Source organism: Canis lupus, chromosome 3 (genome assembly GCF_011100685.1).
Source record: "Canis lupus familiaris isolate Mischka breed German Shepherd chromosome 3, alternate assembly UU_Cfam_GSD_1.0, whole genome shotgun sequence".
Lineage (NCBI taxonomy): Eukaryota > Metazoa > Chordata > Mammalia > Carnivora > Canidae > Canis > Canis lupus.
In genome coordinates, this window is record NC_049224.1 from 69,489,298 (window position 1) to 69,515,183 (window position 25,886).

At 41.8% G+C, this 25,886-nt stretch overlaps 1 protein-coding gene and 1 long non-coding RNA gene across 9 annotated transcripts in view; one reads left to right on the forward strand and one right to left on the reverse strand.

Moving 5' to 3' along the window:
- LOC102151549 overlaps window positions 1-25,387 on the reverse strand; it is a 29,902-nt gene extending 4,515 nt beyond the window's left edge. For 2 of the 6 annotated variants that reach the window (XR_005357245.1, XR_005357244.1), the window contains exons 1-7: window positions 24,906-25,387; window positions 22,128-22,201; window positions 11,914-12,877; window positions 8,723-8,874; window positions 7,688-7,818; window positions 3,210-3,487; window positions 1,762-1,945 (exon numbers count right to left, since the gene is read on the reverse strand). This is a non-coding gene — a long non-coding RNA (uncharacterized LOC102151549). Of the gene's footprint in view, window positions 1-1,761; window positions 1,946-3,209; window positions 3,488-7,687; window positions 7,819-8,722; window positions 8,875-11,913; window positions 12,878-22,127; window positions 22,202-23,219; window positions 23,347-24,076; window positions 24,185-24,905 lie in introns of those variants that run through there. The other 4 variants (XR_005357249.1, XR_005357248.1, XR_005357247.1 and 1 more) reach the window with 3 other exon arrangements.
- Window positions 1-25,886, forward strand: part of CLNK (cytokine dependent hematopoietic cell linker) — a 201,857-nt gene that overhangs the window by 35,333 nt on the left and 140,638 nt on the right. For 2 of the 3 annotated variants that reach the window (XM_038533378.1, XM_038533381.1), the window contains exon 2: window positions 25,045-25,097. In XM_038533378.1, coding sequence (XP_038389306.1) covers window positions 25,045-25,097 — 53 coding nt within the window. Of the gene's footprint in view, window positions 1-11,821; window positions 12,015-25,044; window positions 25,098-25,886 lie in introns of those variants that run through there. The other variant, XM_038533380.1, reaches the window with a different exon arrangement.

Below are 25,886 nucleotides of genomic sequence, written 5' to 3' on the forward strand. Positions count from 1 at the left end.
TTTAATAACAATTTCTTAAATTCCTATTCCATGCCATACCCTTTTATAATTACTCTTTTGTTATTCTCACAACCCACAAAAGCTAAAATAGTGTCCATTATCCAAATAAGTTCACCAAAATTTAGACACAATGAACAGTTTACTCAATGTTCCCAAGATAGTCAAGAGCCAAATTGGGTTTTGAAGCCCTTTCTGTGTGACCCTTAGTCCATTCTTCACCTGCCACACCAGGTAGCTTTGCTGAAAAGGAGCCAGCAAAGAGAAAATTAAAAGCAAATGTATCCCATACATACCCAGTTGTTTTGCTAGCTGCATGAAAAATGTGTTTTGAGTGTGAGAAGCCATTCTTGTTGGACCCTTGAACTTAAAGAGTGAATTATTTGGAAGAAAGTGGGTAATAATTATTTTTCCCTCACAAGTTCATTCATTGCTGAAATTGTTTTCACTATACAAATACTTGCAAATACTATCAGTTTCTTTTCCTCACAAAGAGAAATGATGGGCTGAAATTTCTTGGCCGCTCTAACCTCATTCTGTAAGGAGTTTCCTAATGATTATGCAGACTTTTAGAAGATTGTCTTAGTTTTGCCCAAATATCCATGTCCCCAAATTTTAGATGTTAAATAAATTACCCTAAGGCTCAGCAATTCCTAATGAGTAACTTTGGGATGGAAGTAAACATGAGACCAATCCAATGTCAGTAAGATTACTGCCCAGAATCTATGTGGTAGCCTCTGGTGACTGCAGGTACACAAATAACTTTTCTTGAATGGGCTTTAAGATTTCTTTTGCAATCACATGTCTGGAATCACTCACCAGTGGCAGGAAATGTATCATAGTTTGGGAGATGATAGGTGGGTTTGCAAGCCATAGCTAGACATTTCTCAGTTATTCAGGCAAATAAGATGTCAAGGGCACATACTCTGCTTTCTTCCTCAGTTTACCTTAGGCTGGAACACTGGTTCCCAGACTATGATATGCATGAGAATCACCCGAAGAGTTTGTTTAGAATGCACAGCACTATACCTAAACCCAGAGATTCTTTTTTTTTTTTTTATTGGTGTTCAATTTACTAACATACAGAATAACCCCCAGTGCCCGTCACCCATTCACTCCCACCCCCCGCCCTCCTCCCCTTCTACCACCCCTAGTTCGTTTCCCAGAGTTAGCAGTCTTTACGTTCTGTCTCCCTTTCTGATATTTCCCACACATTTCTTCTCCCTTCCCTTATATTCCCTTTCACTATTATTTATATTCCCCAAATGAATGAGAACATATAATGTTTGTCCTTCTCCGACTGACTTACTTCACTCAGCATAATACCCTCCAGTTCCAGATTCTAATCATGGGATGGGTCCTTGGAAACTGTATTTTTGACAAGTGTCCCAGGTGATTCAGAGAAAACACTATAAAACCAACCACAGAGGAAACTTGTCTTAACCTTGTTCCCCAGAACACAGAGCTTAGAAAATTGGTCCTAGGAAAGCTGGAATGAAAGCCATGGGAATGTGACAGATTAGGAGGGAGATTCAAGGTGATAAGATGGCACTAAGCTGGCTGAGCATTTTGTACCATGCCCAAGTAAGTGTTCCATCCCACTGTTACATGGTGCTATCTTCCTAGGGTCCTCAAACACTATTGTGTTCTGAACAGTCCTTTTTTGGGGAATGAAGGGGAAAAGCTTATCTGCCAGTTTATATTTCCCAATATTCTTTATGGGTTTTAACTCTTTATACTTCCATTTGGCTTTTACATAGATACCTCATGCTTCAGCAGCAAGTGAAGTGCTCAGTGTTGGAGGTAAGAGGCTCAAGGAGTAAATATCAGGTTAGGTGCTGGCTGATTGTGAAGTAGATGTGGCATAAACACAGTAGAAGTGGCTGAGGAAGCTCATGTAGAATGTGACTGCACCCAGAGCTAGGTCCTGATGGATATCCAAAAGGACCTGTGGTGAGAAACAAAAGCCATCTGATACAGAGTCCAGTGTCAACTTGCTCCTTACTCCATCTACCTGGAGAAGAAAGTCTATTGACCGGGACAAAATGGAGTCCTTAAAGACATCCAGGGGTCTGAACTCTGTGTGGGCTAATAAATGGAACTCAGAGCTAGAAACTCTCCTCACCACATGTATTTCCAATTTGGACAAGATGGACTGGAGAACCACATGGCTGGAAAGTTGCCCTGGATCAAGCTGGAAGGGAGAAGGAAGAGAGCCTTGAGGATGTGACTTGGGGAAAGGGTTTCATTCTCCCTTCTTATATCCTGTGTCTGTCACAAGAATATCTAGAAGGCCCTGCAGGGTTGAGATGGCTATAAAGAGAAGCAAGCATGGAGCAGGACATAGAGGTCAGTCTGGGAGGAAAAGCGGAGTAAGGAAAGGTTTCAAGTCCGCCATCTGTGAGTTAGGGCAAGGCTGGATCCAAGTGCTTTCTGGTTTGATAATACTGAAACTCTCAGAGATTCAATCTCCTTCTTTTTAAATAGGGATGATGCTCACTTTAAGAAGCTGTGCCAGGTCTTACCCAAAACAACATACATATAGTACCTGGAGATGTATAGGTATCCAACCAGTGTGAGTGAATGTATTCCTCACCTTCTTGTCCAAGGTGTAGTCTAGTACTATAATTAAAAGCTGCAGGCTTCCACTCAGTACCCCCAGTCAGATAGAAATTAAATGGAATTTGGGAATCTTGTGCAGACAGCAAAAGAAGGCTTATTGCACTATGTTTATGCCGTAGGTGCTTATGCTGCTCAAAGGCTGATGTGGCAATGGTAGGGTCCTGGAGGATGAGTCACCGATGGTTTCCCCACATCCCCCATAACCAAAAGCAGAGGCTGAAGGAGTTGGTATACCATATCAAGAAAATAGGACAGACAGGCAGAAGAAAGGCCTAGAAGATTTGAATACATTATCTCAAGTGCTAATTGAAGAGAAATTATAGCTGCTAGTCATAGGATCTCTAAACACCAGCATTTAAAGCTGTGATCTCCCCCCTACAACATATAAATATGGTCTATCATATTTGTATTCCTGAAAAGCCTCACATCATTTATTTAAAATCACATTATAAAAACTTTCTTTTGGTGAAGATAAAAAGGGGTTTGGAACTTGGTCTTGCAATATAATGATGTTTCAAAGTTATAAATACATGTTTCTGTGTTAGTTTCCTAGGGCTGCTGTGACACGTACTGCAAACTAAGTGGCTTACCACCACAGAAATGTCTTCTGTTACAGTTCTGGAGGCCAGAAGTCTCCCATCAGGGTGTCAGTAGGACTATGATTCCTCCAAAATCTAGAGCAGAGGATCCTTCTTTACTTCTGTCAGCTTCTAACAGCCCAGGTATTTTTTGGCTTGCCACCACATCACTTGGATCTTTTCTTTCATCTTCACATGGCCATCTTCTCCCAGTGTGTGGCTGGGTCTTCACATGGTATTCCCCTTTCTGTGTGTCTCTCCTCTTGTTACAAGAACACCAGTCATCTTGCCTAGGAACACCCAAAGGACCTCATCTTAAATTGGTTGCATCTACAACGACCTTATTTCTAACAAAAAGCTTGCATTCTGATGTACTTGGGTTATAATTACAACATATCTCTTTAGGGGGGGACACAATTCAACCCATAGCAGGCTCTAAAATCAAAACGTCACTAACAAAATCCAGTCTTTAATTATACCTAACTTTCACCCCTGAGTCTTTTCTCCATCCACACCATCAGAAGCACTATCACATTGCTTCTTACACATTCTCATCCCTTTCACACCCATTGCTACAATAGACTAGGCTCAAGAAAAACCAAATAAAGCAGCAGTCTTGCAAACCCAATAGCACCCCAGACACCCTGACACCCCAGAACTGGTTCTACTTCCCAACTGAAATTCTATTATATATACATTCATAAGCCTATAATGAAAACCCTGTCCCCTAATTGATTGATTAGAATATTCAATCCATATTCGGCAATTGATCAATACAGGAACTATGCCTTCATCCAGGACCTAGTTCTAACCCTGTGGAGTCTTAGTATTCAAGTTATTTGGCATCAATTAAAAAGCCTATTTAACCCTTTATTTTCTCTTTTCCATTTGCTAACCTACAAGGCTGCTTAAGTACTGTTCCAGGTGCCAGAACAGAGCATAAACAACACAGATCAAGCCCAGGCTCCATGGAGGTTGTATCATTCCTTTGTTAATATTCATTGAGTACCTACTCTGTCCCCAGGGATGCTTGCTATGGCAGATCCCAACAGGGACAACCTCCCCCCACCCCCTGCCCTGTCATGGAGCACCCTCCTCGTTCTCTCTCTAAAGTGCCATAGAATTCTTTCATTTTTATAAGCTTCTTCTTAGAATCTTAGTTGTGATGGACTGAACATTTGTGTTCCCTCAAAATTCATACTTTGAAATCCTATCCACCCCCCAATGCAATGGTACAAGTAGATGACACCTTTAGGAGGTGATTAGGACAAGATGAAGTCATGTGGAGAGGGGCTCCAGTAATGGTTCAGTGCTCTTGTAAGAGTCACAAGAGAGCTTGCTCCCTCTCTCTGCTGTGAGGATACAACCAGAAGCTGGCAGTCTACAATTGAAAGACAGCTCTTTCCAGAGTCTAATCATGCTGGCACTCTGACCTAGGATTTCTAGCCTCCCAAACTGTGAGGACTAAGTTTCTCCACTGTTGATAAGCAGCCCCAGTCTATGGCACTTTGTTACGGCAGCCCAAACTAACAAAGACACTAGTCTTCCTCTGGTGGCTATAAAATACCTTTAGAATTTGTGTGGTCATTAAGAAACCATGCTTCTGCTGCTTCTTCGAAAACCCCGGAGTCATAGAAGGTTCCCAACACACAGATGGCAGCATGGACTGTATGAGGAACTCCAGCCTTAGAATCCAAGTCACAGAACTGCCAGCTTCATGACAGCTTACTATGGACTCAGTCACTACCTTTTACTTTGTTGAGCCTCTGTTTCCCCCTTTTCAAGAAAGAAAAACTGTTGGCTTGGGCAAGTGACCTAAAATTTAGAGATCCAGGTTTGTCCTTGCTCAGTGGTTTCCCATCTGCAGGGAACTTGTGACTTAACTGTTTTTAGTCTCAAAAGTTATGCTGAGTGGTAGGTGTGTTATAGACTAAGATGCAAATGAAGAAAAAGTTCAGGAAAAGTGGGGCACCTGGGTGACTCCGTCAGCTAAGTATCTGACTCTTGATTTTGGCTCAGGTCATGATCTCAGGGTCCTGGGATCGAGTCCTGCAGGGTGTCAGCTTGAGGATTCTCTCCTCTGCCCCTCCCCCTTCTCTCTCTTGCTCTCTCTAAACTAAATCAATAATGTTTTAAAAGGGTAATAATCTAAAAATTATAGCTACTTTACTTACACCAGCTATGGTTGTTCCCTATTTGCCTTAAAGACAGAAAAGCAATTTTAGCTTCCTTCTCCTTCCTTCTAGAAAAGAGAAAATGTAAAAAGGAAAAAGGCAGAGAGAGAGAGAATGAGAGGCTAAAAGCCCTGTCTCTACTTAAAAGCCAAAGGTCCAACTCCATTTTTGGTGTTAAGTTTCACCTCCTTCCTCTCTTCTATTCTAAGTCCTGCCTTGCCCCACTGTCTCCCCTCGGTATAGTTCATCCCACATGCTAAGTGAAACCTATCAAGGGTTCCTCCGTGCAGTTAGTGCTGTTTGCTTTTTCTTAATCCGATTCTCGCTTCAAGACCTAAATTCAACCAATGTGAGGACAGATGGCATAGGGCCCTTTGCCCTGCCAATTTAGCAACCCTGGCAACGATTCAGCCCCTGCATGGAGAGGGAGTGATTTTGCCCGCATGGTTTAAAAATACCACAGTGTTTTAACCTCCGGCAAAAGTGTTTGGCAAACAACGCATAGCAGATTTGCGTGTGTGTGGATGATGTCATACTCCTCACCAGATTTGTCTAAACAAGGCTCTGCTCAAGATAAATGGCTAACTGTGGCTGCCATTTAAATGTAGAATCAGGAGACATAGTTGTGCAAGACTGGAAAAAGATTCAGCTGAGAAGCTGGAACTTGTATCACTGTCTTTGTTCTTCTCCTGACTCACCTCGGTGGTCAGTCAGGTTCCTCCCCTTCCTCATTTGAAAATGAGAGGTGTAGTTTACAGCCAATTCCTTTCACTGAATTTCTGGATGACACAGTAGGATTTTGATACTGCAAAGGACTCCAAGATGAGAAGCAACTACAGCCATCTTCAAGGAATTTATGATTTAATGACATATGAAGTTCATCCCCCAAAGCTCATCTCTTCCTCAACAATCTCTTACAGGGTTGCCTCCATTCAGAAATCCCTTCCTTCCAGACCTGCATCTGGCTGGATCCTTTTCCTCACTCAGACCTCAGAGTAAATGTCATCCCTGCAGAGACTCGACCTCACACTGCCTTATATGAAGCAACTCTACCCCATATGTCCCAGGCCACTCTCTGTTCTGTTATCCTGTATCATTCCGTCATTGAGGTGCACTTTCTTTTACATATTTCCTTCTCCCTGGCATTTCACCAGGTACACTAGCCTCTGCAAGTACTTGTTTCCATAGCCTTGGCAAGACACTAGTGTTCTGGAGTCTTCATGATGCCAAAGCTGTGAGGAAGCCTGTAAAGGCAGTGGGGACAGATGATTCTGAGGGTGGTGATGTTGAGACTCTGCTCTATCATATGGGTAATAGTAATAATTCTGCCAATATGGAGGCATTATTGTGATAATTAAATCATGCATTTATGTGAAGTGCCTAGAACAATGTCTTACTTAATGTTAGCCCCATGAGGCTCTTCCAGGGGAAAAGTAGCGTGAATTAAGCATTGATTCGTATTTAATGAATCTTCATTAATTGATAAACCATGTAGCATTTCTGTGAATAAAGAATTAAAGGAGACCAAGGAACCTGAACAGAGATTTAAGGGAAAAGTTCTTTCTTTCTGCATGTACTTATCACTTCCACCCTATGATTTCCAAAGAAATTTGGCTAGAAAATAAATCCAAAGGTCAGAAACCTTGTTATGCTCACAACGGCCCTTGAGATCTGACCCGTGAGCTTTTACACTAAGCCCTGGTTCTGCCTATTTTGGGGTTTGCCTTCATGTAGGATGTGTTAGGGTGGTCAGGCCAGGGAGCGGGGGATGCTTAAAGGTGATTTCTGGAAAGAACGGACTACTGTGGGAACAACCTCACCTGCTAGAACTTCCCAGACACCAGATGAGTTTGAGTATCAACTATGTTTATATGTTGAGGTTTTCCCTTGGAAGCTATTTCTCAGCAGTCATGAAAATTGCCCAACTGCAGCCATAGACTCGGTTGACATTGAGCATATCTGAAACAGCACGGAACTCAACTCACATTCACGCCAAGATTCCCCTTTGCAGAGTGCTCATGCAATGTGTGAGACAGAACACAGCTAATGGAGAGAGGCTTACAATGTGCTTCCTAGAGCAGATAGGATATAAGATGAAAGGCAATTAGCATGAGGTGAACCCCTCTTCGGGGCCTGGAGTCAAACTGCCTGAGGCCTGGACATAAATAGGTGCTAAACTATAAAAAAGTCAGAAATGCTTGTGCCAATTAACCTGGATTCTCATAAGAGCTCTCGTATAATTCATAAAGAGTACATGGATTTTGGTCCATTATAGGAGACAGTACCCTCAACTCGGAATTTATAAAACAAACACACCTATCATGATGGTGTTGAGCAGTCTCTCTTGTGCTTTGGGGTTTATAGATGTATTTGCAAGTTGCAGAGTCAAACCCAGGCCTTGACACCATCTCAAGACCAGCTATGTGACAGAAGCCTGAACTTGGCACCTAAAGGAGGACAAAAGATCACTCAGTATTAGGATGCTGACCCAGGACCAGCAATTTTTTTTTAATCATCTGAAGTTATTTTGTTAAAAAATTTTTCAAAAGAAAACCAACGAGAGAGCAAGAACAGCAGGAAAGTGATTAGGCCAGGCTTTATCACCTTTTTTCCCCCCTCTCCAATACTTTGCCTCAGCTTTAGAGAAAAGTGAATGCTTCTGTATAGAACGTTTATTCATAAGAAATCAGTTTCTCCAGGGAAAACTGGGTGACAGGTACTCCACACGATCTCTCTATATGATTTTGGCAATTGCTTGTAAGTCTAAAATTACTCAAAAATGAAAATTGTTTAAGACAATAATTTTTAAGTATAGATATGAATTTTGGTTCCTACTTATGTGCATTAAATTCAGGTTGAAAAAATATTTAGAGAACTCTTTGAATGGGCTCTAGGTTGTTGACATGTAGTTACACTTTCTCTTCTACCTTCATTTATGAAGTAAATTTATCATTTTGTGTACTGGAAATGCTATGAGGTTAGTAGTGTCACACTCCTTTGTAAAGGTGAGAAATGAAAGAATCAGTTAAGTTAGATAACTTGCTGGAAGTCATTCAATTAGTGGACCCGGGAGGGATTTGAACAAAGCCAGAGTAATTCCAAAGCCCGACAGTCTTGCAGTTCTGCTTCCCAGCAGGGGCCTGCAAGAGCCAGTAAAACCTTTCTTTCCCTTCATCCTAGGAACTGTGGTCCTTGAACATGATTAGGTCTTGAAAGTCCTGCTTTGTGTTTTGTGTGTGTATGTGTTTATCTGTTTTTTTTTTTTCCTGTGATTCTTCCATACAATCTACCCAAGGTCTTCATACCCTGAGTGGACTAACCAGATAGTGAAATCCACAGAGACAAACTCACTGTGTCAAGTATTGACAGAAATATCCCATTCAGACCCATAGGCAGCTCAGTCCATACACTGCATCCTTTGTCCACAGATGTTGTAGATCACTTATCCATCAGGCAGTGTTTCTGGTGGCCTTCTATAATGCATTAGTGGCATTGCAAAAGCACTCCAGAAAAAAACAAGGGATGAATATCAATTAGATGCCAGGCACAGCACTAGACACTTTGTAGGAGACAAGCAATGTAATCCTCACGGTAAATATTATCATCACCAATTTGCATATGAGACAAGTCCTTGGCCCAAAGCCAGGTAGACTTTCAGTGACACGTATCAGTAATTTTGATCTGGCCATTAAAACCCAAACTCCTCTGGATTTTCCCAACATCCGCCAGGTTGACTCAGGATCCATGGACCCAATAAACTATGGAGGTGGGGTGTAGAATGTGGTGGGCAGGAGATAAGAATTCATGAATCAATTAACATAAAATAAATCATCATCCAAATCAAAGATGACTGTGAGTTAGTCCTCTCCCTGGGGATGTAAGGTGCACAGCAAGAAAAAGGGAGATGTGGATGGGAATTTGTGGGTAGCTGGCTCATACTCAGAGAACACAGCCAGTCTTTCTAGCTGCTTCTGCACTATGCCCTCTTTGTTGTCTCTGCCTCTCAGTCACCTTTGTTTTTTTAGTTTCTTCCAGTGAGCTACATATGCTGTCTCTTCCACCCTGGCATTTAGATATACAGTCACCTTGGCCCAGAACATTCTCCTTGACTTTTTCTCCCCCTTCTTCCCCTTCTGCTTCTTTCCCTACCTCTTTCCATTCTTCCTCCCTCCCTCCCTCCCTTCCTTCCTTCTTTTTCTCCTGCCTTCTTTCCTTCATGTCTTCTCCCCTGCCCCCCTTCCCCTCTTTTGGTCCAACAAATTCTAACTCATCATTAAAGACCTTTAAAATCACCTCATCCTGAGGGGAGTCAGTCCTCCCCAAGCCCTCAGAGTAGAATACCATCTACACTATTAACAACATTCTTGCTATACCAAACTATATTCAATTCTTCTTTGGTAAAAAGCAGGGGGTTTTCATATCATCAGGGTTTAAGTTCCCATTGTGGTCCAGCTGCGAACTAGATTCCAACATGGGTATTAGATTATTTCCCAAAGAAGGCCACAGTAACTACTTTCCCTGTACCTACCCCTTGGGTGATTTTCCCCCACATTCATTCTGGACTTGCCCATGGGATTTGCTTTGGCTAATGGGACCATAATAAACAGGATGCAAGCAGAGACTTGGAAAAGATTTGAGCCTTGAGACTTTCCCTCTCTGCTGCACCAGACCCCTGCAACTACCACGTATTTGAGCCTGAGTTAACCTGCTGGATGATAACAAGTCAAGTGGAGAACTGAGGCATCTGGCTGACCTCCTGCTAACCAACAGAAACAATCAATGTAAGGACCTCACATTCTCCAGCTGCCTTCTAGCCAACCAGCAAAGACCAGATAATCAGGTATTGCTATGGGTTGAATTGTGCCTCCCACAACCAAATTCGTATGTTAAAATCCTAACCTCTAGCACCTCAGAATGTGACCTTATCTGAAGACAGGGTCTTCAAAAGGTAATCAAGTAAAAATGAGATCATTAGGGTGGACTCTACTTCTGTGTGACTGGTATCCTTATAAGAAAGGGAAATGTACAAGCACAAGAAGAATTCAACATGAAGATGACGACCACCATCTACAAGGAAGGAACAGAGGCCTGGAAGGAACGAATCCTGCCAACACCTTGATTCAGACTTCTGGTCTCCAGAACTGGGAGGCAATGCATTTGTGTTGCTTTAGCCGCCCACTTTGCAGAACTTTGCTGTGCAGCCCTAGGAAACTAACACAGGCCCAGACCAAATGAGCCATGCAATTGTGAACTCAAGAAAATGGCTACTATTTTAAGCCCCTGGTGCATCAGAAGCTAATTGATAAAGTGAATAAATTACTTGAATTTCCCTAAATTTCAGTTTTCACAATCACAAAAGGGGTTTAAATGTCTTTTCCTCACATTATTATCAGTAAGATTTAGTAGGATAATGCCTACAAAGTGCTTAACACCATTCTTGGCACGTAATTAACATTTAATGAGTGCTTAGTTTAACATTACCTTTGGGGTATATATTAAGTCAAAACCCGATTTATATACCCAAGAAGAGACACACTTCTACCTTTGAGTTTATTTTAAATGATGTTGGGATTTATTGTAGAATTCAACATCAATTTGGGCAGCCTGGGTGGCTCAAGCGGTTTAGTGCCGCCTTTAGCCCAGGACGTGATCCTAGAGACCCAGGATCGAGTCCCACGTCGGGCTCCCTGCATGGAGCCTGCTTTTCCCTCTGCCTGTGTTTCTGCCTCTGTGTGTGTGTGTGTGTGTGTGTGTGTGTCTCATGAATGAATAAATAAAATCTTTTTTAAAAAGAGAAAGAATTCAATGTCAATTTCTATAAAACCAGAAGGTCAAGTGTCGAGTGCCGGATTACACCAGGCACTTGCAAGATCTTGCTTCCAGCTGAAATGAACCAGAAGGAAGGCAGAGAGAAATTAAATATGCTGAGCACCTAACATGTGCTCCAAACCTTGGTACATGTCTTCATGTACATTATTTTGTTCATTTCTTGGAACAGCTCTAAAATATAAAATTTTATCCCTCAATCATAAACATGGAAGCTAGTTGAGAAACGGCAAATTGTCCAAGATCATAAAACTAACAATTAGTACAACAGGAATAAGAGCCAGGCATTTCTCGTGCTCCCTCTGTTGTACCTGAGGGATGTAGTTCATGTGTCTTGTGGTCTCAGGATGCCACTGGTAACATCAAGTCATAGGATAGATAATTAATTAGTTTCAGTGTACATGTGAAAAGGACTAGCAAAATCCATCTTTTATGCTTGAATGTTGCTCAGAAATCTGTTTTAGCATATTCTAGTAATTGTGAAGGGCCACTGAGGGACTCCATGTGTCTTTAAGGACACTCTTTTGGGTTGGAAGACCTTAGCCTCCGATGGCTTCACATACTGCACTTCAACTGAAGAGGAAGTCCTACCCACACACAGGTCCTACACCCTAATCTGTGGTCACATTTCACAGGAAACCAAGCCTAAAACAGACCTAGGAGGAGCTTTTTGCTAAAGGACACTGTTTAGCATTGAGAATAATTCACTGTCTTACGGATTACTGGCTCCTGGAGTTCTCTGCAATGCTGCCACAGGGGCTCCTCGCAGAAGACCAACATCTCAGCACGGGACCTTGTGCACGTCCATGCTCTTCAGGTAAACTAAGTAGGCCAGGTCCATCTGGGTGGGCATCTCACTGGCATGAATGATCATTAAGAAAGAGCTGACACCAAGCAAAAAAAGTTTTTATAATGTCCAATGCTGGGCCTTCTTTAAAGCATTGAACAGCATAAAGAAAGCCAGCTCCCTTAACTCACTTTTTAAAGATCCCTTCATTCTGTTGGAAGAAAGAATCAAGATACCTACCCATTAAAAATTAAAAGACTAGATGTTTTCAATCTTCTCATCCTGGAGCTTGGACCCCCTGACTGTTTGCTACTAAAATCTAAAGGCCAGGCTGGTTGCTGGCTTTCTTGGCTGACCTTCATTAGGACAGCCCCCTAGAAAGGCAGCCTCATTTCAAAATAGGTCATTGAAAGTAGAAGTTAACTCCTGAAGCCCCTGTGGATATATATTTTTTAATATTCTAAATTGAAATCGTTTCCTTTCTGGTTTGGGGTGACTTTGGAATCATGCTGACCATCCTCTCACTCACAAGGATGAGGAGCTCAAATGTAAGAGTGAAGGTGGGTACAATGCTTGCCCTCCAAGATGCCAGGAGGCATCTCTGCCAGGTTTTTCTTGGAGAAAACAAACAAAATCTAAATGAGTGAGACAGAAAAGAGAGTGTAATCAAGGTCTGTTTGCTTTACAAGATATTGACATGGCCATAATTTATCAATACTGACTTTTTTATTGTGTACCAATGTTACTTATCTGATTATCCTCTTTATCTCTATTGTATTGTAGACCCTCGATCATGTTGCTCCATGCTGTTGATCCCTGAGGCTCCCTCAAACCATAGGGAATGGTTATTTCAAAACTCAGGAAGACAGCAGTAGGTCAGGCCAATTGGAGGTCTGCCAGAGAAATGACACAATTTCAGAAAGCCTCTGAGAAACTTAAGATAAAATATGCCCCAGAGAAGGAGGAAAGGCAACTGGCATTTACAACTCTGTCTCTTGCTGGCCAGTCTGTGTGTAATAACTCACTTGATCCTCATACCCCACCTTGAGAGTTAGGTAATATTCTCCTCGGTTTACAGAAGAACTTGAGTGGTCCGAGTAAATGTTCAAGGTTGTCCAGCCACTACTGTCTTAAGAGAATTCAAAAGTACCCTGATTGCTCCTGAGCTGACTGAGAGGAATGGTGTTTTTTGGCAGCTTCCTAGGGTTCATCTTGAAACTGTTCCTGGAGTAGTGTTAGAAATATCTAATAGTGATATTTCTCTTTCTTCTCTCCAAGGAGCCTTCTCAGATGACTCCATGAGCAAGACCATTCTAAAACCAAAGATTACACTTTTCTGTACCATCTGGCCAGCGCTGGCCTTAGCATCAAGGGACCCTATTTCTAGCTCACTCTGCCATGAGTCAGGTGCTGTCCTGGAAAGACAGTGGGATTTAACATCTGACAAGTTGGTCAGAATCCAAACTCTGCCATTTGGATCAGACATATTACTTTAGCTCCTCCAATCCTCGATTCCTGCATCTTTAAAATGGACCAAGATCACTTAACACTTGCACGGACAAACTATTTAGCTTCGATAATAAACTATTTGTATTAAATGAAATATGATATATATTTAACACTTAGTAAGCACTCAATAAATGTTGACTCACTCATCATTACTTTCCTCACCCCAAATCAACACTAACCTTATTCCTAAAACATGCCCATAATCACATAGAACTTATTAATACATATAAATATATGAATATTTGATTTTAGTCATCTCACTAGACAATAGTAATATATCACAGTTGCATAACCTTAAAGTAGCCTTAAATAAGTAGGCAGGATATTAGAAACGACAAATACCCACCATTTGTTTCAACGTGGATGGAACTGGAGGGTATTATGCTGAGTGAAATAAGTAGAAGGGGAGGTGGGTGGGGGGTGGAGGTGACTGGGTGACGGGCACTGAGTGGGGCACTTAATGGGATGAGCACTGGGTGTTATTCTATATGTTGGCAAATTGAACACCAATAAAAAATAAATTTATTAAAAAAATAAATAAATAAGTAGGCAGGATGACATCGGGTCATTTAAAAGATGTTGCCACTAAAACTCAGAGAAGTTAAATAGATAGAGAAGGAGCTTTGAGGTCAGTCAAAACTGTATGTGAATGTGACGTGTGACATGTGTGTCTTTGGGTAAGTGGCTTAGCCTCTCTGAGCTTCTGTCAGCTGTTGCTGGTGTGTGTAACTCAAAGCTGGGTAAAATAATATACTTTAGGTGTGAAAATGAGAAGCAAATGTACAGACAGTGTCTGACACAGAAATGACATTCAGGAAATGGACAAACGGCCTCTATGCAGTGTCGCTGCCAAGGTCACACAGTGAGTAGTAGAGCTTGCTCTAGAAGTATCTTTTTATGAACACCACTACATAAAGTCATTATATTCATATGTCAACTATACTTCAATAATAACTTTTAAAAAGTAGTTATAGGCACCATTGCAGACAACTGCTAAGGTCTACCAAGACCTGAGTTCTGTCTGGACAGTTCCTCCAGGCTATGCCTACGCATTCTAGCGTGAGAAAAATACAGCACTTAGAGGGGTTACATCATTAAACAGAGGTAACTGCTGGAATCTAAATTAGGTTTAAGATTTTTGCAGATTGAAACAAAATGTCCAGTGATGTTGTGAATTATCAATAAGTGTAAGAAATAAGTCTGTTTAGATAAGTTCAGTATCAGTAACTTAAGAAAGAAAAATTACCATAAAAAACAGAATTGTGGGGAAAAAATCATTGTGGGAATATACTTTGTGGGTTTTGTTTCTTTTGTTACTTTTGTGAATGGAATACTTTAAGAATCATCATGATGGTTTACTCTATTTTTAGTAGATTTATTTATTCTTCCTCTCTACAAGAGAATGCTGAGGTTCAGAGAGATTCCCTACATTGTCCATTTCATACAGTGATTAACAGGGAAAGCCAGAAATGGGACCTGGGTCTACCTGAATCCTAAGCTACTACTTCATGTGAGATGCTTCATCCATTCTTCTCCTGAACGTGTTCAGGGTCACGCTCATAGCATCACTTTCCTTCAAACTAAACAAAGCATTTTAGGATTCTCAGATAGACCATGAGAAATAGTAAAACTGGTGTTTGATCTTGGTTATTTTATTTCATTGGCGATACTAATTGAAAGATTATTTCCCAAAGATTTAAGCATGAAAAATAGAAGTTTACTGTGCTGAAATGGCACTGTGTATAGCTACCTGCCATCTAAACCAAGAGGAGTCAAAAGATCTGAACATGACATGGAAAGTCAATATCCATGTGTTCGAAGACGCAGCCTTCCATTATGGTGGGTTTTCTTTAGAACTTAGTGTGAGATAAATATGAGGGGTGCCTAATGGCCCAGGCCTAACCTCTGAGAGGGTTAAGGCTTTGTGGAATCCTTGTGGACCCATATTTAATCATTGGCTTTGCAGATTTCATCCAAGGCATTCAAAGTTGATGGGATTCAGGGATGTTATCTCATCCTGGCATTCTGACCCATATATCTATCTTATGTGATAGATAGGGTTCAAGTATTAAAAGTGTATTCGGGTTGTAAGTTCCTTTCCAATAGACCAATCTATGCAGGACACCAAATTATTGCTGGAAGGTAGTTTTCTGAAAACAAAATCAGAGCTATGTCATTACAATCACTCGACTCACTGAGCTATTGATGGTCTGATGTCTTGATAGGCACCCAGGAGCCAGTCTGCCCCATGACTACTTATGATGGCCATAGATCACATCCCCCTTACTCCAGGACCTGTCCAGGGATCTCCTGATGAGCTTCATCTCTATGGGCATTCCCTGTTAGAACACTTCCCTATCCCAAACTCCGACTTCTGTTCCCAAGCACTTCCTACTTCACGGCTCCACCCACTTTTTGAGAAATAAATAACCTGGGTTTGGATTCAGACTGCTACTTCCTAGTAGAATGATTTCAGGCAAGTTATCTAACCTCTTCGAATCCCAAGTTATCCTTCATAAGATGGAATTGCAATACCCTTCTGGATGTGTGGGGAGGAATGAGATGTGGTATATAAAAATTACGTATGCACTATAGTGCATGGAAATTATTAAGAGCAAAGTAAAGGATAATGGCTATATTATCATTTTTAGCACCATTAATTGACATTCAGGCAAGCTTTTATTAGATTCTTTGGCCTCTTTTCTCTCTTTAAGAATTTTGACCTAAAGAAGTCCTATTTTAAGGTGATATCTCCAGAAAGCTAATCTCATCATTTTCATATTTATTTTAATCATTCATCTTTCAAAGCTTTGGTAATATCTTGCAACTTCTCAAATGTATAGATTCTCTGAAATTATTTATATTTAATTAAAAATCATAGAAGTTCTTTTAGAGTAGTTTCCTTGCCAATTTCAAATCCTCACTGTCCTTCACGGTACTGATAAATTTAGAAATTGGTCAATAGTTACTTGTCGAGCTAGACTGCATAACCGTTTATAGTTGACAAGATACTTTCACTGCCATCAGCCCACTTGGCCTTCAAACCCATCCTATGATCAAAGGAGGGTAAGTGTTTATAACCCCTTTTTTCCAGTTAGAGAAACAGAGTCAAGTTGCACAGTGCTCTATATAGTTCACCATACCTGGGCTTAAAGACTTGCTTCCCATCTTGCCCAGTGAGTGATTCTGAATAAAAGGAGGGGCAATGAAAGAGTTAATTATATGGAGGAAGCTCAATTCAGGGGTTAAGTTCTAAATGCACTTGAAGTTTCAAAGGAAGCAGTGACCTCATCTGAATCCATACTGTGCATTTGTTCACTAGACAGATTTGGCTCAAGAGGACTCTTGCTGAACAAAATGACAGAATTGTTCGATATTGAAAAATCTGGGTCATTTGGATTGTTGCCGTAGGATGAAATCTAAAGTAAACAGGGTGTCCTACATAGGGTTCTGGCATTCAGCAGACAGTGTTATTATTATTATTGTTGTTGTTGATTACATTACTCTCAGCCCAGTGCCTATTAGATTACCTGGCTTTTCATCCCCCATCTTTGGATTTAAAGATGCTCTCAAATTTCTTTAAGACCCACCTTACTATGAAACAGATCCTCTGAAAATGACCAGCATTATTAAGCAGGTGGTTAATAAATGACTATTTCAAGAATGACAGTACTTTCACCATCAGCCTTTGGATGTTAGTGAGGGAGGTAGGGTCACTGGACCTATCTCCAGGGCCGGCCTGTAAATTATGGCAGATGATGACAAATAGATGATAGATGGATGGATAGATAGACAGATAAGGGCCTGGCAGTACCAGCCCTAATCAGTGTGCTCCTGCCATGATTTATGAGAGCCAAATTCAAATGGGTTGAGGCAAATAAGTACACCTTTAAAAAATAATATGGAAACATCTGATCAGGCTCTCGATAATCTACGTTTTGTTTTTGCTACAGTCTAGTTTTATCTGAGCAATAAAACCACTTCAATGATAAGAGAGCAGGAAGAGGGAAGGACAGGAGAGAAGGAGGTGAAAGAGGAGAAGGAGACAGATGAAGGAAAGGACAGAAGGAAGAGATGGTTGTGAGGAAACAGCATGAGTGAGTGAGAAAAAGGATAAAGCAAGAGACTATTTACTACAAAATTGGGGGGAAAAAGAGAGGAAAGAGAAAATTCCTACCACAGAAGGAGGGAAATCCCTTCTGCAGAAGAGAAAAGGAGATGTCTTTTGAAAATAAAATGCACCAGGAGAGATATGTTCCAAAATCTATAGATTGCATCATATCATTAAGGGTGTTTTCAAAATCATTTTAAAAAAAAATGGATGCAGGTGCACATCGCCTCGTCTTGAGATACTTAAGGGAAGTAACTTGTTACCAAGACAGTTGCAAAATCTTTTTTTTTTAAATATTCCTGTACTTAATAGCAGAAAAACTAGGAAAGCAGTCTCCCATGTTCCTCGAAAAAAAAAATCTATAATAACAATCCATTTGACTCCAAATGCCTCCATTTGTTGGAAATCCAATAAAATTAAATGTTATACTTAATTAAATGTAGCTGATTGCTCTGACCAGGGTACAGAAATAGAAATCCAATCAGCATACAGCTTCCTCTAAGTCTGAGCACCTCTAAGATGTAATTTTCTCATTTTTTGTGTGAAAACAGAAGAAAATCGTATATAATTGTGACCAAATTAATAAACACCTGCATCTGAGAAGTCAGATATTTCAATATGTTTGCTAAAAGCATATGCAAGCGTGCACACACAGACACCCGTGTGCACTCCCTGGCCCTCTGCCTCAAAATACTCACACGGTACCCCCCTCTTTCCCCGCCTCAACTCAAAGTGACATCCATCATTTGGAATCTGTCGGATGTGACTATGTAGAGAATCAGATGTGTACTGTATGCACTTTACGCTGGGTTCTTTTCCTGTTTTCGTGGTTTAATGAGAAAAAGCATTAAGCCCTAATTCGGACCCTCCTCTCCAGCCTTGACCCAGTTTTAGCTGCAGAGCTACATTGCACCTTCTTGACTGTCTCTCCTATTCTCCTCAGCAGTTCATAGTTTGCTTCTTCCATTTCTTGTGTCTGTTCAGGCACACTGTCATTTAACTAGCATGATGTTTCTTAACCTTTGAAATAAAGAGGCTAGCATGTTTATAAGCCTTATCTTCAAAGAATGAGTGAGAAATATTTGAGAGTAAAAAAAAAAACTATTCTTCACTGTAAAAGCATTGTTTTTCCTTCATAAAATATTAATTTCGGATCAGGGCTCAGGTGAAATGCAGCAGAAATATTTATGATAACATGTCTCTTTGCAAGCTCTGTTTGGTAGCACTGGTGAATTCCCAATGGAAAACAAGAGTTCTCCAGGATAACAAGGAAATGTGATTTGTTGCTTTACATATTTCCAATTGTTTAAACTGCTTATGGTACCATAAGGGTATTAATTATTTTTGGATTAAGATCCGCACCCAAATCCAATCCATTTATAAAACAAGTCTCTCCTTCCTAACATATTCACTGAGACCCCAGGCGGTTTCAAGCTCAGAAGCAGCCATCCTGGTTTTAAAGCACAAATCTAATGTGTGTTCTTTGGGAATTCTAAACCAACGCCTATCTATAGGACCTTGCTTTCTTTATTTTAATAGTTTTCTGAAATATTAATGTGTTTTAACCATCAAATCCATTATCTTCTTTAAAAAATGATTTCAACCCACAAAGTATTTAGTAAGCTAATTGAATATAATAATTGGGACCATCTGATCCTCCAAAATTGTAGGGTTATGTGGCCAAAATGGATGCTTAGGGCAGGGACCCCCACCCCTAATCTCAGGATCCCAGCCATGCTGTGCACCTCTCTTTGATAGGGTCTTCTTTATGCTTGAGAGCAGTGGATTGAGTTTTAATGGGAGGCAGCAGAGGGTATAGTAGTGTTTCTCAAACTGGGCTTCATTTTGGATCCCAAAGAGCTTCAGAGCCTTAGGTGTCTGTAAATCTCATGAGAACTCTATCAGTGAAATGAAAGCACAGATTTCTAAGTCAAAATTAATTAAAAGTGTATTGTTTCTTTTGTCGAGGCTTTGGAACCTGGTACATAGTCAGGCAATTATAGTGCCCATGTTGGTTAGCATTTAGGATTAGATTTGCACTGGCATCTAACGTTTAATACAGTTGACATCTCTCCTTGTTGGAGAAATAAACAGTCATCGTGAAAAGAGGTGGCCTCTCCCTGAGGACTCCCCACGGCCCCAGGATCTCCCGCCTGGCCCCTCCCTGACTGTGGGCCCCTGCAGGCAGAGTGTAGTCTCTTCTCAAGAACCTCATGTGCTTCTGCCAGCATCCCACCGCAGAGCCAGCCCTGGCCATATTAGTGCCATTTGGACCAAGGACCCTGCTGTGGCTGACAGATGGCACCTGAGGATCATTTCTCTTTGATCACAAAAGCCATGCTTAGGCTTTGTTTCTATGGCTAACTAGGAAGAGAAACTGAAAGAAATGCCCCAATTCCTATAAAAAATAAATGTGCAAACACATGAGATTTTCTCCCTGGCTACACCTTGCAGCCTCTCCTGGTTGCTGAGTAAGGCAAGAAAAGCAAGCATCCAATGATGCTCTTTCATCTTGGACAATCTCTAGTTCCAGAAGTCCCTTGATGGCCTGCAGGGGTCTCCCCCTTATTTCCATTATTATGCCCTAAGTAGGGCTCAGGGTGACTCATAAGGAGCAATAGAGGAACGAGTAAGGAAATCTTCCACTGACCCTGTAGGAGCTGTCTGAACCCCTCTGGGCATGCCTTCCTCCGCATTCCAATACCACTGTGTGTTCCTCTATTATTTACAGATACATATTTAATTTCACTCTGTACAATCGCTTACAGCACCATGGAGAAAACAAACCAGTGTTGTGAGGCAGGGCTTTGCTCTGTGGTCTCTAATTCCTCGTATTTAGATGGATGGTGCCCACCGCATAGTAGAACCTCAATAAACATTCACAGAACACATGAACAAATCCAAGCCCAAAGGACAGATGTGGGAGCCTGAGTTTTACTCACTCATTGCCCATAGATAAGACCTGACAGAGGAATTGCTGCTTGGTGAGATTAGAAGCCTTTCCCACTGTTAACTATGGCATCAGTGTTTGGACGTGATGGATTTGCTTTACACATCTCACTGAAAATTAACTTAGAAATAACTCTAAGCATGTAGAGGATTCTTTATAAGCACTGATGTGACTGAATTTCCATTTAGGATGAGCCCAGGACAGCAAGGCAGGTGGAAGTGCGCTCCTGTGACACTTCACTCAGGAATCTGAAAATTCCAGTGAATGGCACCAGGCAGATAGAGCTCAGAAGGGAAGCTTTCATGTCCACTTCCTTCTGCCACCATCGCCATCAAAATACCTGGGGCATTTTTAAAAATATCAATACCTGAACTACACCCCACAACAACCGGATCAAACTTTCTAGGGAATCAATATTTGTTAAAGCTCCCCAGGTAATTCTGAAGGGCGGACAGATGTGAGAACCCATGTTTGCCCCACCAGTGGTCATGAACGGCAGGGAAGTGCTTCTCATTTCTGAAGACTAAAACCTAAAAATCATGTAGGACATTTAATCTTAAAGTTCAACTTAGCCTCAATCACTATCCTTCCATATCTCAGATATCCTATGGATATCCTCACAAGAGCCCTACCATAGCTCTTGGGTTACCCCCACCTTATAGATAAGCAAACTGAGGCTGACAGCAGGTAGATTGCTGTCCCAACATATAACTAGAAAGCACCAAGGGGAATGGTTTGCAGCACCAGCTTATTGTACATGCAACGTAGGGTGTGTTACTTAACTTCTGTGAATGTCAGTTTAGTTTTGTATAAAACAAGAATGATAATATGGACCATACAGGGTTACCATGGTGGGGCAGGGACACCTAACAGGTGTTTGGTGTTCATCACATACAGATGCTCATTTTTTATAATATATCACCTTCATGAAGCCTATGGACATGAAATTCTTTCTGTCTGACTCGCCGTATCTCATTCTCATGACATCCTCTACAAAGTGACTGAGATCAGATAGAACTAGAGCATTCTGGGACAGGTCTTAGGTGCTCTGAATAAAGCAAAGAGCTGTTTGCCTCATAAAGTGCCATCCAGGGATCGCTGGGTGGCTCAGCGGTTTAGCGCCACCTTTGGCCCAGGGTGTGATCCTGGAGTCCCAGGATTGAGTTCCATGTCAGGCTCCCTGCATGGAGCCTGCTTCTCCCTCTGCCTGTGTCTCTGTCTCTGTGTGTGTGTGTGTGTGTGTCTCTCAGGAATAAATAAATAAAATCTTAAAAAAAAGAATTTAAAGAAATAAGTAAAGTGCCATCCATTACATCATGCCATTACTTGGATGGCTTGTTGTGGGTCACTAAGACCCCAAATTTTGCTTTTTAAATGCTAGAAAGTTTGGACTCCTTTCATGACATTTTAAAATTCTTTTTATACAGTAGGCTGTTCACATATCTTGAAAGCTGCTAGTAATATCTTTTTTGAACTCTTGTTAAGATTTTATAATACAAGCTGTTACAGATCAAATAATTCACAAAGGTTTAAGGACAAGGCAAAAGTTAAGGGGTTCCTCCCCAGTCCCTACCCTGTCCATTCCTGATGTCCTTCATGTGAGCGCTTTGGCAAAGCCTCTGCAATGTTGCTCTGGAGGAAGCTTGACTAGAGAAGACAATAAAATGGGAGAAACATAATTACATACATCCAACTTTTTAAAGACTATTTGTGTTACCAAATATGGAAGAGCTATAGTTTTTTTTTTTTTTTAAAAAAAAAAAAAAGAACTATTTTACAGAATCTTTGAGCTAGAAAGGACCTATTTGGACCAACCTGATCATTTCTCAGGTGAAAAACTGAGGCAGAACATTTCAATGCATTGCTCAAGACAGTGAGTGCCAAGTGAGGCTGGAAAGCAGTGTCTTCCCTGGCCACCTCCCCAGGCCTCAGATCCAAGGCAGTAAGCCTTGCAGGGGACCATCCTGCACCCTGTGATTCCTTCACTCTGTACCTAAAGCTGGCCAGGAGCCAGGCACAGAATGGACCCTCCATAAAAATTGTCTTCCTTTTTCCATCTCAACACTGCTCTCTGATGCACTCGAAGAAATGAAGTGAGTGTATAAGCAACACATTTAAATGGTGGGTGGCCCTAATGCGAGGAAGGGGGTGCGAATCTGTCCTGAGTGACCATAATCAAGTAATTTAATTCCTCTGAATATTAATATCCGAAAATCAATGTCAACATAACCCTAGATAGCCAAATATAACACGGTGGATGTTAAAGCAACCTACAGGCTTTACTTTGTTATACAACTAATTGCCTAAGCATCTTTCCATAACATCTTATAGTTTGCAAAACATTTTCAGATGCATCAATTGATTTCATACTTAGAACAACACAATAAAAGAAAGATGTGGGCATTAGCATTTATAAATGAGGAGACGCCACCTATTCCTACAAGGTCACACAGCCAGTTAATGACAGCATGGGGACTGAGGAGCATTCTTCAACGTCCAGTACGGGACTGTGTTCTAGGGATAAAGGTTCAAGCCCTTTCCCCCACCTCTATGAGGAGACAATGTTCAAAGAGGCCAAGCACTAGATAGTCTACACCACATCCAGAGAGGATTGTCAGCGGATGAGAGCCCAGCAGCTCCCTCCCCTTTCCCTGTTACCACTCACTAGAAGCAGAAGGTGAGGCGGTGAGGCGAGCAGCTGTGAAGTCACACACAGGACGTCTGAGCACCTGGAGCTTAGTCTGGCTTTTACCAACTTTCATTGCCCTTCCTGGTCCAGGATCACATAGCTGAAGCCGAAAGCCCATCCTTTGTCATGCATGGTCCCTAACGATCAAAACCCAGTGGATCTTCCCAAGTTCTTTTCCATATACTATCAACATCCAAGTTGCTGACCCTCGTGGTCCCACCGATCTGGGCAAAGCCTCTCGGGAACACTACCTATTCTGACATCTTCATTTCTCTGCAGATGGCACTGCATTTGCCTGGCACACCTTCTCTAATTCTGAACCAAGAAGATGTAGAATTAGTCTAGAAGACTCAGTTCAAGTACTACCTCCTTTGTGATGACTCTCCTGTCCTCCAAGACATAGAGGATTTGTTTAGTTCTATACGCATCTGTTTTTACAAAGCACTTTGATAACAGCCATCACAGAGAGAGGCAGCATCTATATTGTACTGAGTTTTAGGAATGCCTTGAGGACAGAGGCTGTGTCTTATTGGGCACAATATTTGCAAAAGTCAGCTTTCAGTAAATGGCAGTCAGATAGATGGATGGATAAATGCCAACAGATGAGTGGCAGAATGATCTAGAAGTGCCTAGAGCTCACTGGGGGTGTAATATGGTGGCTGGCCAGGAAATGGCATCTTTGAGTTCTGTGCATTTGGGCTTTTCTTGCACATGAGCGATCTTGGGCACATAAGTTAACTACCCTGAACCTCAATCTTCTTAACACTGAAGTGCACTCCCTACTCTGCTACGGTCAGCTGGGAGTCCCAGGAGGCTGACGGAGAGAAACTCACCCTTGGCTTCCTGTTGAGTTTGGCCAGTGGGAGACAGCAGCAGATTCGGGCCAGGAGAAGCGTGAGACGGGGTTTTCTGCACATCCACCACAGGGAACTGTGTGTTCCCTCCCTGTGTGTCTCTTATACTGCAGAAGCCACAGTACCCTTCTCACTAGCCCCGTGTCTGGGTCCCAGTGACCCCTGGATTCCCTGGCAACCTCCAGGACCAAGCATGGTAAAAGCACCCCCAGGTCCTCCACTTTCCTTTGTGGATTCCCTATATCCTGTTCATACCTTTTAATCCATCTCTTTATTAAACTTCTCAAATTACTAATTTGAGCATGCTGTTTCTTGATGGAACCCCAACTGATACCGGGGGCAACATCTTCCATACTCCCCCGGGGCCTTTGTGTAAGATTAAATGTAATCATTGGTGTAAGGCTCCTACTGAATACTCCCAGGGTCTCTGTGGCTAATTTATATGGTAAACAGAGTTAATAATCTCTCCTATATGGGTGAACACCAGCCGCAAATAAAATATTGGTCCTATGCGAAGCGCTATAGAAATGTAGCTTCCAATAAATATTTCAAGGGAGAATCACGCTTGGAAAGGAGAGGCATCGTTCTTGCACGTGTCTGGGTGCCCTGAGCAGAGCCCGCTGAGCAGGGGCTAACGCGTCCTGGGTGCCCAAGGGAAGCACACAATTGCACACTAGGGAAAACCAGGCTCAGGATGTGTGTGCTCAGCTCCCCGGGGCAGACAGGATGGATCCTGACAGAAAGAGGACAGCATGTCAGGGGAAAGTACCCCCCCACACCCCACTCCAGAAATAAACCAATTATCTACCTGGATTGATTCTCTTCCCGTCACTTCCCCTAAGCTGGCACCTATATCCCATTTTAACAAGAAACGACAGTAGCGTGTTCACCAGAATTAAAACATGATGTGTCTGGCTCAGTAACGAGTTTACTTTTCGTTTCCACAGGCTGAATTGAAGATCCCTCTTATTTGCGGGGCGCCTAGAACTATGAGCAGACAGTAAGTACTGTGACGTCACTGTGGGTCCCAATCTCCCCTCTCCTGGTGGAGGAAGGAAGGGTGTTAACATGCCCCCGTGGGAAGGGCATTTCCAGTTTCAGGGCCCAGCTGGAGAGGATGTGTGTGTTAGGGTTCACTGAGCATGTTTCCCATAGCGCCAACGTTTTTTGTGGGCAGGCCACTCCTTGTCGCGCAGCATGGGGTTGTGGCCTGGACAGTGACGAGATACCAGAGAATGCCAGAAGGGCACCCCAAAATATCACCTATCGCTTCATACCCCAGTGCAGGAAGGTAGAAGGTATCTCTTTGTGGAGCACCAACGGGGGAGATGTGGTCAGTTTAGGATATTCTAATGTGAGTCTGATGCAGCAAAAAAATCCATCCTGGTCCTGATGTCTATAACAAATTAAAAAAAAAAAAAAAGTCTATGCTATTTTTTTTATTTTCTGCTATTTTTTTCTTACAACCTCCAAGTTGTAAGAAATATTTATCATGAAAAACACACCCACAAAAAAAACTTTTATATTGAGAAAATTTGGTGTACTAATTTTAAAATCAATTTTACGTATCTATTTATTGGCTACATTCTGCCAGTTGGAAAGGTAGCACTGTTGTTTCTAATGTCATTGTGTGAGACAAGGCATGAGTTTCCCAGTCAGGCAGACCTAGTGTAAAGCCCTTGTCCTGCCCCATCATTTTATAGCTCTGTGATATTTGGGGAGTTACCTAACCTCCTCTCCAGGAAGCAGGATGTGGCCTGGAGAAGGAGGACTGACTGGTTTCTGGGTG